The sequence below is a fragment of the Penicillium brevicompactum genome (assembly GCF_028827555.1).
Source record: "Penicillium brevicompactum strain IBT 35665 chromosome Unknown utg000005l_segment0_segment0, whole genome shotgun sequence".
Lineage (NCBI taxonomy): Eukaryota > Fungi > Ascomycota > Eurotiomycetes > Eurotiales > Aspergillaceae > Penicillium > Penicillium brevicompactum.
Window position 1 is genome coordinate 4908888 of NW_026623208.1, and position 13527 is coordinate 4922414.

General features: G+C 50.4%; 6 protein-coding genes across 6 annotated transcripts; 3 read left to right on the forward strand and 3 right to left on the reverse strand.

The window, feature by feature from the left end:
* Positions 1-277: 277 nt before the first annotated feature.
* On the reverse strand, positions 278-4373 carry N7506_007727 (putative cytosolic regulator Pianissimo; the record flags this gene model as incomplete). The annotated part of the gene is made up of 4 exons (XM_056957020.1): positions 278-479; positions 530-690; positions 741-2579; positions 2631-4373. The coding sequence occupies 4 exons, from the start codon at positions 4371-4373 to the stop codon at positions 278-280; spliced, it is 3945 nt and encodes a 1314-aa protein (XP_056811354.1).
* A 674-nt stretch (positions 4374-5047) lies between these two features.
* On the reverse strand, positions 5048-7030 carry N7506_007728 (prephenate dehydrogenase (NADP(+)); the record flags this gene model as incomplete). The annotated part of the gene is made up of 7 exons (XM_056957021.1): positions 5048-5206; positions 5266-5397; positions 5457-6056; positions 6123-6271; positions 6338-6449; positions 6508-6568; positions 6936-7030. The coding sequence occupies 7 exons, from the start codon at positions 7028-7030 to the stop codon at positions 5048-5050; spliced, it is 1308 nt and encodes a 435-aa protein (XP_056811355.1).
* Positions 7031-7417: 387 nt separating this feature from the next.
* N7506_007729 (40S ribosomal protein uS11) lies at positions 7418-8032 on the forward strand (the record flags this gene model as incomplete). The annotated part of the gene is made up of 3 exons (XM_056957022.1): positions 7418-7487; positions 7543-7615; positions 7720-8032. The coding sequence occupies 3 exons, from the start codon at positions 7418-7420 to the stop codon at positions 8030-8032; spliced, it is 456 nt and encodes a 151-aa protein (XP_056811356.1).
* Positions 8033-8612: 580 nt separating this feature from the next.
* On the forward strand, positions 8613-10016 carry N7506_007730 (AAR2 splicing factor family protein; the record flags this gene model as incomplete). The annotated part of the gene is made up of 1 exon (XM_056957023.1): positions 8613-10016. The coding sequence occupies one exon, from the start codon at positions 8613-8615 to the stop codon at positions 10014-10016; it is 1404 nt and encodes a 467-aa protein (XP_056811357.1).
* Positions 10017-10330: 314 nt separating this feature from the next.
* Positions 10331-11656, reverse strand: N7506_007731 (branched-chain amino acid aminotransferase, cytosolic; the record flags this gene model as incomplete). The annotated part of the gene is made up of 3 exons (XM_056957024.1): positions 10331-10504; positions 10568-11172; positions 11242-11656. The coding sequence occupies 3 exons, from the start codon at positions 11654-11656 to the stop codon at positions 10331-10333; spliced, it is 1194 nt and encodes a 397-aa protein (XP_056811358.1).
* Positions 11657-12873: 1217 nt separating this feature from the next.
* Positions 12874-13500, forward strand: N7506_007732 (PaaI family thioesterase; the record flags this gene model as incomplete). Its single annotated transcript, XM_056957025.1, has 1 exon — positions 12874-13500. The coding sequence occupies one exon, from the start codon at positions 12874-12876 to the stop codon at positions 13498-13500; it is 627 nt and encodes a 208-aa protein (XP_056811359.1).
* Between the last annotated feature and the right edge of the window lie 27 nt (positions 13501-13527).

Sequence of the window (13527 nt, forward strand, 5' to 3'; positions counted from 1 at the left end):
TAATCGGATCAGTGCCTCGGCATCGCGACTTTTGGTTGAGTTCCCGTGATCGGCATGTCACTTTGACGACCTACAAATTTATACTGCTTTTACTACGAGCATTAATCCACGTGGCGCAGGTAAAAGCGAACCTCCTAACAAAAGCCATCCCGGAAAAAAAAAAGAATTCATAGATTGATGCGTAAATCGTCGTTCGGAATACAAGCCAGACACCCAACCGTCTTGTGGGGTATAATAGCGGACAAGAAAGCAAAACATGAAAAGAGTATGACCCCATTTATTCTGATTGAGAGCTGACAGACGATTCCGATTCCGAGTCATAGTCTTCCTCGAGAACAATCCGTCGCATAACGCTCTTGTCGAATAAGTCCAAAGCGAAGCGACGGGCCGGAAGTCGGTAGTGATGACTTTCTAAGATGCAAAGTGTCTTGCGGAAAATCTCCACTTGGCGAAATTTCTCAGGCTGTTTGGATTTCAAGCTATAGTTGGTGTCAGAAGATGCGATGCACATTGTGTGAAAAGAGCTTACCTGTGGAGCTCTGACGCCGCTCTTTTGGCGAGCACCGTGTTGCCCATATCCACAATCGATTTCAGGATCCGTTGATTCACAGGATCGGGGTCCGACGTGGCCTCCTTGAGTTTCTCTTGCGGTGTGCGCTTCGATTTGGAATCAAAGCCGGGGAATGAGATCTAGGAAGAATTAGTAGTGTCAACAAAGCAAATGAGACAATTACACTCACCCAGAACAATTTTCGGAAATCAGTTGGAAGGCAGAGACCCAGAGAGTCACCTTTTTGATCCACGCCAGAATCCCAGCCCAATCCTCGCAAGACACGAAGACCATGTCGACTCCTGGAAATCAAACCAAGAACAAAGAATGCAGTGCCTCTCATGGTGAGCACTCCTGCACTCGTGGCTATATCCACGATCCGTTGTATGATCTCAGTGTCGAGGAATGGGGCACCGAGTTCCATAGAGCCGATGTTTCCAACCGCCCAAAGGCACCCTTTGGCTTTGAGCAACATTTCATTTTCTTCTTCGTCCAGCCTGAAGTCGCGAATAGTCCACGCAAACTCGTTGAAATGACCTGATTGCTCGAGAAGCTTACATCCTTCGGCGGTTCGTGCAAGTTCTCGGTAGAAGTGAGGTGGCACCAACCCGATATCTTGTAGGTCCACCAGATCCTCGGGGGCAAGGCTGCCACGTCGAGGTTGTTCGACGTAGGCGCGTGAAAGAGCAGCCTCGACAAGGGCAACATAACTATCGTTTCGACCGAGGAACCAGTCATCCATCTCTTGAGTGATGTAGTCAAGGCCATCTAGATAGTGATAGCCGACAGAGGTTGACAGGAATCGAAGAAGTAGCGGCGCACCAATCTCACCCAGGTGGTCGAGGGAGGGCCGACACTTCACAACGTACTCCAGGTAGTCTCGCTGATTGCAAGCCTCTTCAAGGATCTTTACGGCAACTTGGCAGACCGTGACTTCAGGGTCGTAGAGTTGGGTGACGAGAAGTTTCACAACCCATTCGGCATTCCCAATGGCCACGTTGGGGGAGAGCGAAACATCACCAACGGCATATTTTCGCAATAATCTCGTGGCGAAGATCCGAATTTCCTTAGACCCAATCGTCAAAGCCTTTGAAAGCATCACGCGGAGATGACTTTCGCGGCTGTAATCCATGTTCCCTAGCAGGGTTTGGATTAGGTCGTTGCGGTCTCGCAGCTCAATGATGTGGTAGAACATGTTCAGCATGTGCCATCGCTCCATCATGAACAGCCCATTAGCATCGCCACTCAATGTTCCCAGCATGGCAAAGTAACCCCCACTCAATGTGTTGGCCATCTGCTCTCGAGAAAACAATGGTGATTCGGATGTCAGCCCACTCATACGATCCAACTGAGCCAAGCACTCTGCAACCTGGCGAAGGAATTTGTTTTCCGCTAGATACTTGGTGCCCTCGGGAGTCATGACAAGTGTGCGCATGAGAACGCATCCTGTTCGAACATATCGCTGATTCGCTTTGGTGTTCGAGACCATTGCAAAACGATACTTGAAAGGTCGATAGAAACCAATGAGACGCTTAATGAACTTGGATCCTTTGATTGCCTCGTCCATTCTTTTGGGGTTGGTGAGAGGACCCTCGACCAAGCGATGAATTATGTCCCATTTCCATTTCGTGTAGTTGACGGTGTTGAGCACATGAGTCTCTAGAATAGCGTTTCGGAACTGCGTCTCGTCCATAGCGGGGCTCATCTTGTCTTTACCCTGTTCATTGGGCAGCAGAGGAACTGACATGTCGGTTTCCATGTTGTAACGACTCTGTCCGCTGGGATAAGCACCAGACCGAGCCAATGTGCGGTTTATACTATCAATCTGGAAGATAGTTGCGGTTGAGAGATCATGATTTTCGGTCTCGAAGTTGATTGCGGGAGGGATAAGATGAGGAAGAACTTGGAGATTTGCGCTAACAGCTTGCGGTAATGAATGATGGGCGAGCTTGAGAACTTCAGTCAATAGCAGTGTAGCTTTGCGTCGGAGTGAAAGATCTGTTTCATTCTCAATGACATCGGAGAGGGTCTGTTTCCTTCGGTTAGCTCCCGTAGAATTCTAGATACCGAGCATACACACCTTTGCGATTCCTGCTTCTACTAGTCCTGCCAAAATGAGGGTGGAGAAATGAGCAGTCAAGTCGAATTTGTTGCTACTGCTGTCGTGGAAGTTACGGGTGAGCTTTGAGGATTCGGTGTCTGAGCGAAGATTGGAGACTCTGCCGTAGGTTGTAAGGCGTCTGCCCGCAAGGAAGGATGATGACCAGGATGGCGGTTTGATCCGCAGAGCATCGAACAGCAACTCCATTATCAGACCTCGAGCAGTAGTGTCTTCATAATGGAGTGAATCGAGCAGGGAACGCAAAGGTTGTGAATCGTGTCTGGCAAGAATTACCAGGCCAGGCCAGGTCTTCAACATGGCGGAGATCGCCCGCGCTGCCGACTGTAACCTTCCGCTGCGTAGCGAGTCCGATAATGAATCGGTGAAAGGGGTGAGAACAGCTTCTAATTCTGAGCCTTGAAGGAATTTTCGACTGCGCGGCGCATCCACAACATGCAGGAAGCTTGAGATCAAACTTTCGGAAGCACCAAATGTTCCCTCTGCAAGCGCGTCGTGCAGCGCGGCAAATCCACCAGCAGTTGCAACCATCTCAGGGTCTTTCACCAGTATTTCGGCCAAAGTCATGATCGATATGTTCCGCAGACGGTCTTCATGATGTTCAGCCACAGCGACAATAGTCCGTACTATCGCACGTGATATCTCTCGAACTCCATCCTTGACGTCCAGGAAACCTCTGACGAATTTGAGTGCTTGTTCCCTTTCGATGCTTGCTTTGGTCTCTTTAACCAGCGACAGTATCACCAACTCATCGGTATGTAATGATCTGATTGTTTGGAGAGATTTGCGGTCCGCAATAGCATAGCGGGTTAGCCGATATCCAGCGGCTACCACTTCTTTGCTGTCACTCAAAAGCATGACTTGAACTCGGAGTCCAAAGACAGGCCATGCAAGATCGTACTTTAAGGTGGGATGTCTCTTGAACAGTTCGACGAGATTATTTGCTCGTTCAACGTAGAAATCGGGAGACATGCCCTCCACCTCCAGCGCCTGTAGCGTTTCCGAGAGAACATAGGTTGGCGACTCCATGTCTCCATCTCCACCAATATCATCGTCGCCGCCGTTCAGTGAACTTGTAGCGTCCTTATTTCGGGACGGCGATCGCATGGGGCTTGCTCGGAAAAGGCTCGAGAGTCGGCTGCTGGGTGGGGGTGTCGATGCCGGCGCCTGCGCACGTAGGATCTCTTCTTCCAGCTCATGTTGTAATTCCACCAACTTGCGGTTGGAGGTGCTCAATTCGCCTTCCACTCTAAGTCGCTGTTCTTTGGTTTGCTTGGGTGGTTTCGCTAGCAGTGCTTCGAGCATGTTTTCGGTTCCGCTCTTGATCTTCATCTCCCTTGCGATTCTATCTCGAAGATATGTCTGGCGCTCCTCGGTTGTGTGTAAATCCTCCTCACCAATGGACCTGCTTGCGCGTCTGTTGTATGCGCCTTCTGGGCGAGGTGTCACGTTGCGGGAATGCATGCTCTTGAGCTCCGCGCTGAAGCTCCCCGGGCCTCCAAACGAGGGTGCTAATGAGCCTCCTCGTCCACCCATATGACTGCTTCCTCCTGACTCCGACCGTCCATTCCTGCCGGTGCGTGGGATTCCATCGTGCCAGCTTCCATCGGCTGAACCGCCATCGTGGCTGAGCGAGGAGCGTCCGTCACCCAATGCACGGTGTTGGGTGGACGCGGAATATGCTGAGTTGTGCCCGGAAGCCATGAAGCTCCATTTAGCCGCGACGGCTTCGCTTTCACTTATCGCAAGTGGTCTCGGTATCAGGTGGCTGCATTGAGATCGATCTGTTTCAGAGGAAGGGAGCGGAGCAAGATATGGGGAAGAGGGGCGCGGTCACGGGTGTGTTGATCAGAGGAAGGCGGCCATTTTCCACCTCCAGAGCTGTCAGGCGTATCGAAATTTACGTACGTTCGGAACGCAGTGATCGTCCGAGTGATCTTGTTGTCCCACTGATAACCCTTCTCAGATCATCGCTACTGTCAAAATAAACGGCTGACTAATATTCGATCGAAGAGCCCCGAGGTCATCTGATGTGCACTTGACTGTCGGTTTCTATACTCTGTGCTGGCCTAGGCTATTTGGAATTGCTTTCCAACTACTGTATAGTCGTCTCTTCTCAATACTAACTTGAGTTGGTATTTGAATGTGTAGGTAGCATAACTTCCGCTGTGAATCCTAGTGGTGTATCCATATTCCTAACACGCACCTTCGCAAGTAACCTAACAACAACTCCGCAATTCCTTCATTTTGTCCAAATTTATTTTGAACTATTCGATTCAATCCCATTAATCCTAATCATTCTGTGGACTTCGAACTCAATTCGGCCGTTTCTCATGAGAATCTTGAACTCCTTTGGTCGTATCGTACACCACCGTGGTTCATTTGTTGTTGGACGTGGTCTTCTCCAAGATAGTCTTCATCATTGCGTTGCCAAGCGTGGCGGCTTCAGGGAAACGTGGAGCAAAGTACTCTGCGATATTCTCGAAACGGTGACGGTAGGACTCGAAATCACCGAAGGAAACACACTCGGACCATGCCTAGTTCAAACAGCTGGTTAGCATACCTCAAAATGTCAGGAATATCGGCTTGGACCCACCCGCGCAGCAAATGTGAACTCCAAATCGTCGGAGCGGAATGTGTTGTCGTCAATGGCTGTATCAAGTGCCTCGTCGAGGAGGTCTTGGTTACGGAACAAGTACTCCGTCACACCCAACCAGAGACGGAAAAGCTACGCCATATTAGCACAATCACTAGTCAAGGAGGCCATGCCCATGCTTGATCACTTACCGGTGTGGAACAGATCATATGATCGTAAGGAACAATGCCCAGCTTTGACCAACAGTCAACAATCGCAAGCAGACTGAGGTGACTGTTCGGCGGCGCCTTCTCACGCGGTCGGTTAGACAGCGAGAATTGGTCTAGGACATCGTCCCTCAACAGAAGATCCTGCTTCTCGGTGCCAACTTTGAAAACCGAAGCTCCCGCATCCTTGACTCGACGCTTGAGCTCTTCACGATGTCCTCCGATCATGAGTTTGTACAACTCAGTTACGGACTCGGCGTACTGGCGGATCTGCTGCTTGGCCGCCGGGTTCAAGATAGCAAGGCCAGCGTACACGTGCCATTTGTTGGAGTAGATGCGCAAGGTGATATTGATCTTAACGTTCTCAATACCGCCCACCCATCGTCCGTGCTCCCAAGGGAACTGTTGGTTGGCCTGCCACGCGGTTCCCATACTCAGGAAGGCTGCGTGAGTGACAGCTTGTGTATCCGCAGTGATGCGGTCGTGCATCTCGCCGGTGAGGTAGACATGTGTAGATCCGAAGCAGGAGAGGATGTTGTTAACAAATTGGAGGCTTTCGTCCGAGGCTCGATGTTGGATGAGGACCTGTATCGCATCAGGTTAGTAACAGACGACCGGGAACATCGGAAAGCAGAGTGGGATAGGCCATACCAGAGGCTGACCCTTTGTGTTGACTTTGGGACCGTGGAGCGAATGGCAAGATACGATCTCTACATCGGAAGGTAGGTGTTTTTCGAATGCAGCAAGTTCCGGGGCTTTGCAGGACGTTTGACCACCGACGATGGCACCGAGCTTGGTAGCTTTGAACGCGGGTTAGAATGTACTTGGACTGTGGACAAGACCGGCGGCTTTGAATCGACACATACATGGTCCGTACTGTTCCACGACCTTGTCGATGGACCCAGCCTCTACGCTGTACAGGATGTAATCGCTAATTCTTGAAACGAGATGTCCATTGGGGAATATGGTGACTCCTTGCTATATACAATGAGCTTCTCGAGCTTTTGAATGGCATAAACCCAGCCGGGAGACGTACTTGAGAAGCGAATTCTTGATTTAAAGATTCAAAATTCTCAGGTCTGTCACAGGCGTTTATCCTTGATATTATATCCCACGTTAGTGAATTCAAATCTAATGGTTAGTGAAAACGAGGCCCGATGCAGATCTGTAAAATCTTTTCACTTGTTAGCGAGTGCGCAATAGCAAAGAAGTGAAGCAATAATTGTGAGGTTGAAACAGGATCAGACAAAAAATAGTAAGGTAGCGTGGTTGTAACATCATCGACGGCAAGTTGGGGAACCACCAGCCAGAATAGCGTAGCAGCGCCAACCATACAGTACTCGAGCCAAATGCACTCATGTCATCATTCGAGGGGGTGTGGAATTGTTGGAAGAAACAAGGGGAAAGCTTACCTTGTGAAGCATTTTGGGTCCGTGTTGAACGGTTGGGGGGATGACCATTTACCTCCATCCTGCGGCACTGAGGCGCTGGGCATACATTTTGCCCATGTCACCCATACCGATGATACCAATCGAGGCATCTTCCTTGGTGCGACCCATTCTGTCAAGCAGTCTCAGCTGCTAGTGTGGTGTGGCTCTGTTGCCCAGTGACACTAATAGTCGGTCTGTCTGAGATATTGTCAATTGGAAACGCAAACTGTAAGCTGTGCCACTTGAGTCTGTGAAAGTCAATTGCGATGTCGAGAGCAAATGGACCGATCGAAAGATTTTTTTAAATAGGCAACCAAGCTAGCGTGTTCACCGCCCGCCGGGCCGACATAAGTGCCGGGATAGCCGGAAATGCGAGGCAGAAACTCGCTTGGTAATAGCCAATCAAAATGCAGGGATCTCTCTAGGGCACACACCCACTTTTCTCTCATCCAAGTGGGATCGTGATCTGACTTTTTCTTCCTTTCTGTATTCCATCCACATCCAACAACCGTCGCAATGGCCCCCAAGACTAAGGCTCCCGCTGCCGCCAAGGAGAACGTCTCCCTCGGCCCCCTCGCCGGTGATGGTATGTTGAAAAAAATTCAAAGCCACAGGACAATGAACGCTAACCTACTTGACAGGCAAGCTCGTTTTCGGTGTTGCCCGCATCTTCGCCTCCTTCAACGATACCTTCGTTCACGTTACCGATCTTTCGTGAGTCCATCTCAACCCACAAGCATCGCGCGCTCGACCCAGTCAATTGCACCTGGAATCGACTTGCGACAATATCTGGAATGTTAGCTAACAAGTCTTTACAGCGGTCGCGAAACCATCTGCCGTGTCACCGGTGGTATGAAGGTCAAGGCTGACCGTGACGAGTCCTCCCCCTACGCCGCCATGTTGGCTGCTCAGGACGTCGCTGTCCGCTGCAAGGAGCTCGGCATCAACGCCCTCCACATCAAGATCCGTGCCACTGGTGGTAACGGCACCAAGACCCCCGGTCCCGGTGCCCAGTCTGCCCTCCGTGCTCTTGCCCGTTCCGGCATGCGCATTGGCCGTATCGAGGACGTCACCCCCACTCCCTCCGACTCTACTCGTCGCAAGGGTGGTCGCCGTGGTCGCCGTCTGTAAGCGTGTGCGCTTACAGTTGGGTTCTCCTCTTCCCCTGGCAAGCTCATTGCCTGGCTGGATTGGTGGCTATTTGCGGGACTCTCTCGCATCTGTGGATGGAATAAACGCGAAGAACGGCCTTGATCGCCTGGTCTTCAATTTTTTTCATACGCTGAAAATTACCCTCTCGCGGGTTTTGCTGTTGTATTAGATAGTCTTTTATTTAAATCAACATCTTGACCCACATCCTCTTCTGTCGTAAATTTTGACCTCAACTTGTAGCGTCGGTTGTAGCAATGTTCAATTTTTTCTCTTTCTCCGAGGCCGCGGGGAGCTTTGGTGGGGTTCGATAAAAAGATAGTGTCAGTCAGCTCCTAGCAACCAATTCGAGTTCCCGACACTCGCTCGGCTGGTTCTTTGAATTTCAGTCATTAGTATCAGACTGGTCGCATCCCTTCAGTCAGACTATTAGTCGTGCGCGCCTCCTTTGCCGGACTCAGGATCCCGCATATCCTTCGAACCCCGACCCAAGCGTTCCATCTCTCACCCATCTCTACGAGTCAACCCCAAGGGAAATTCTGAAAGCTTTTTGGGCGACACCATGTCCACACACGAGCCCACTCCGACAATCCTTCTCCCACAAGTCCCACCCAAGACCTTAGTCGGTATCGACCTCATAACGTTTACCTCGACCGCCAATTTCCACGGAATACGTGACCTCTCTCCTGGATGGCACTTTCTCTACACTGGCGCAACGGAGACTCTGTCTCTCCGCAGTGGCGCATGGTTCTACATCGGCGACATCAATGCCGCAGGCAAGGGGACTGACGACATGGCGCTCGTCTCGTCATCTCAAACAAAACCCCCACGTTCGCCAGTTCAGGATATATACATTTGGAAATGGAGCGCGGATACAGAGACTTTGCTTCCACTCGGTGGAGACAGCGATTCCGATCGCCAGGAGGCTATGCGCTACAAAGCGAACCTTGGTGGTGTGTGGCAAAGTGGAAAGTTGTTCAAATATCGCAGTCGAATTGCACCTTCCATGCTTGTCAAGCCCGAGACAGCCGAATCAGACAAGAAGGAGGATACAGACGAGGCTCAACCCCAGATCGAAGCGCCAGCCCCGGCAGAGGACGATGCGCAGGCAGAGGAGAATGGACGAAGAGACTGGTTTGGCTTGACGAACCGCATCTCGCCCAGTCTTTTGTCGCGCGTCATTGGCGGTCCGGAGATCGATGTGGATGGTCATCCACGATGGCTGTTGACGTCTGCTTCAACGGCTGATCGAGATGCGGATCACATTCCAGGAGTCGACTCGCAGGCCACAGAAACCAATCAGCCGGTGGCAGGTGAGGAACCAGAACGTGAGTTTGGCTTCATCCCCATAGACCTGAAGCGGACATGGAGGGAAGGCGCTGTTGGACGTGAAAGGACAGAAGCAGCTCAAGACCGGTCTTGGGCTTTAGGGGACCTGATCGATCGTTATGCCGGAGAGGCTGCTGGAGGAAACCAATTGCTCGGAGAATTGCAGTTCACCTTCCTCATGGTACTGACCATGATGAATTACTCCTGCCTCCAACAATGGAAGCGACTTCTCGAGCTTGTGCTTACCTCTCGAGCCGCAGTTCTGGATAGAGAAGAGTTCATTAGCGAATTCATCCAGATTCTCTCATTGCAGCTTCAGCGATGCGACGATGTTGAGGGTGGATTATTCGAGATTGATGGGGATGAGGGCGGTGCTTTTTTGCGCAGTCTGCTCATGAAACTTCGTCAGTCGGTAGATGACTTGGTCGAGGATGACGCAGAGTCTACTGTTAAACAAGAGCTTGACGAACTCCAGGAATGGGTGAAAGCTGAATATGATTGGGACTTGCATCCTGGCCCAGTTGTTCGCCACGGCATGCTTCAATTAGAGGACGGTGAGGAGGTTGAGATGGACTGGGACGGAAATGACGAAGACGAAGAGACCGGAGAGTATGCCCCAATGATTGTTGAAATGTGAGTCTGAAACGATTGAATCCCGCTCCATATCAATGGCTATCACGAACCGTGTACGATATTTTAATGATCTTCGTTTACCATCCGAAAAGCATATAATGGCGTTTGGTTACTTCTTTCTTCCTGTGTTTTGCTCATTTCATCATGCTGAAGTTTCATTGCTGGACTTTTTGGCCAATTTCTAAGAATGCAAAGTCTATGTACAATCTAAAATCTCAGTATATCAAAGGTGCGTGAACCACGTTCACTAAAGGTCCAGCCAATCGTGAAAATCCACAGGCATCCAAGCAGTGGGTACGGACATCTTAATCAAGTCGTCTATTTCTCCTCGTCTTCGATGGTGTAGGCCCACTCGTGCTCTTCCTTGCCGAACATGATGACCTCGAGCCAAGACTTGATCTGCGCAGCATAGCCAGCAGGCTCGCCATCCTTGCCCAGAGTGCTGATATCGGTGTTCTCGTTGCGGATCATGGCAACGGGGGTGATGAAGTACTGGATTTGAAAGTTAGTATCCTGAAGATCGTTCGTAGTGAGTCGAATTTAGGGGATGCTTACAGCAGTACCAGAAACAAAGGACTCAACGATGCGGCCTTCCTTGGAAGCCTTCTCGATCTCATCGATGGTCAAAGTGCGCTCCACGGCCTCGAGGGGTGCCAGCTTGCCAACTGAGTTCTGAGACAGTCTCTCGCGCACGAGTTCCAAAACACTGCGGCGAGTCACACCGGGCAGGATAAGCTGGTTGCCCAGAGGAGCGGTAACAAGCTCAAGCTTTCCGGTATCGGCGTTGTGCCAGATGATGAAGAAGTTACTAGCGCCGGCCTCGGTGACCTGGCGATCCTGTCCGAACAACCACAGAATCTGATCAAAGCCCAGGGCCTGAGCCTGGCCGTGGGCCTGCAAGGAGGGACCGTAGTTGGCGCCCAGCTTGGCGTAACCGAAACCACCGGGCCAAGCACGGATGGTATCCGGGGAAGAGGCGAAGAGCTTAAGACCCTTCTTGGGAGCCTCCTGGGGGTCCTTCTTCATCTTGGTGAAGTCGGGCCAGGGAACGGCAATGATGAACAGCAGGGCTTCCTTGGGCACCTGGACACCCAGGTGAGGACCGTTACCGATGACGGTAGGTCGGATGTAGAGGAAAGAGCCCGGGTTGGGGAGCCAGCCTGTATTGTATCAGTGAAAAGCTCATTTAGATCGCAGACAAACACTGATGTCTAGACATGGAAACTTACGAGCGCCGTCAACCTGCAAAAGCTTAGCAACAAGCTTCTTCAGCTCGTCATACTTGAAACCAGGGAGAGAGGAACGCTGGGAGCTGCTGTTCAGACGTTCACCATTGCAATCGGGGCGGAATAGGCGCATCTTGCCATCGTATCCGCGGTACACCTTCATTCCCTCGAAGCACTCGGTAGCATAGTGCAGGACCGAGGCAGTAGGTGGGATGCTAAGGTTTTGGTAGGGCTTCACTTCAGGCGTTTCCCAGCCCTTCTCTGCCGTCCATCGCACAGTGACCATGTGGTCAGTGCAGTGGGAGTGGCTCATCTCCTCTGGAGAACCGGGCAAAGGCACATCGCGCAGAGTGGTGGAGCGTGTGATGTTGAATTTGGAGCCATCGAGCTCAGCGACATTTGGGGCGACGGATCCCATGGTTGATTGTTAATTGTTAATTATTGAGAAGAATTGGTTGTGTTGAGGTTTGAACGGAATTTTATGAGTCACACTTAATTCCGATGACCGATTGCGGAGAAGGATATGCAGTACGGAGTAGATTTTGATCTCTTTGGTCTTAAAACCGCTGGAATTAGGAATCCAATTGTTCTTATAGAGAGCGGTTTGCCCCGGCCCCAGGGATGCGTATCGGGGCAAATGGAAAAAAGTTTTCAACGCCGAGCGGAAACCGCTTCTCCAACTTTTCAACCGCCACCCCCAATGTTCAATGTTTTCTACTCATATCTTCACCTGCATATTGATAATGTAAATGTGTACTACTACGATGAAAACTGTGTTCTACGATTGGGCAAATGTGCAAGGACTCGAACACGCCTTGCGCCTTGCGCCCTTGAACAGTCGAAAATTGATCGAGTATCGATCTACGGGCCCACTCGGCCCGGTTGACATCTCCGAGAATAACCGTGTAGGCCTGTTGGTCGCCGATATAGATATGAACTTGAGACCTTTGAAAAAGCGGCTGCAAAAAGCGCCAATGCCGAAATATGACGCTTTATACCTCGGTGTATGGCAACATGCAGAAGCTGCAGATTGGCAATTATATTGGCATTGGGTGAAGTGAAATGCACTTAGACTATTCGAGTACTGATCTTCGTTATCGCTCGAGACTGCATGCATACTTCGCACCCTCCTTTGCTCACTGGGAATGCTTGTGGTAGTACAAAAGACGTACTCGATCCTCTAGCCGTTGCGTGTGGTTGATCGAAGATTGCAATTTTTTGTCATTGTAGGACAGCTTCATGAACATGATGCCACGATGATCCAATAATTAGAACGCGCTTGATGTTTCCACTCGAAAGGTTCTTGATATTGAATCATATGTTCAAGCCTATACATACCACCAATATGTTGAAACTTTGGTAGTAATACATGATTGGGCTACAGTTGAGAAAAGCATTGATGCAACTTCATTGCGATTCATTCTCGATCTCGCGAATCAAATGAAGAAAAGCCATTTGAAATCTGTATAGACCTCAGGATGATCGATTTAGGGGCTCTACAAAACGTATTTATATCCTGCTATTTCCATGTCTGAATGAGCATATGAATGTCACACATCCAGGCTTCCAAGGTTGTCTACAATGTCCCTGTTCTCACTCATGAGCACAAAGAGCCCATCTACAAAGCAAAAAACTATGTCTCATATCCCGAATATGGTCCATGCTGGCCATCGTTACGCGTCCCGGGGTGGGACAAAGTCTATCGAAAATTTCATTTGCACACACCCCATTACCCAGAATCTGCGATCCAATCGCAGGTTCACTGAGTCGCGACCTCATCTCCATGCTCCAGATATTCTGCGAGGGAAGAGTCTTCTCGGTGGATCCCTCGCAGGATCCGACAAGATAACCGTGCCACCATATATATTTAAGGAAAACAATGGAAAGAGGTGTGTGATGATGATGCACCTCGGTAGCGACGTCTGCAGTCATCCAGGTGTCGTTCACGGCGGGCTTCTGGCAACCTTACTAGATGAGAGCTTTGTATGGTGCTGCTTTCCTCGCCTTCCCGAGAAGGTTGGGGTAACGGCAAACTTAAGTGTTGATTATCGAGCACCAGCGTTGGCAGGCTCGTACATTGTTCTCAACGCTGAGATTGTCAAACTTGAGGGCCGCAAGGCTTGGCTAGAAGGCCGAATTGAGACTTTGGAGGCTGGTGGTGCAGACTCAACCTTGATAGCGGAAGCTCGCGCACTTTTTGTGCAGCCAAAACAAGCTGCTGTGAGTATTTCCAAGCTTTTGAGGGAGGAAAAGCAAAGTTGAGGGTTGGTGCTAATGGCTTGTAGGGAT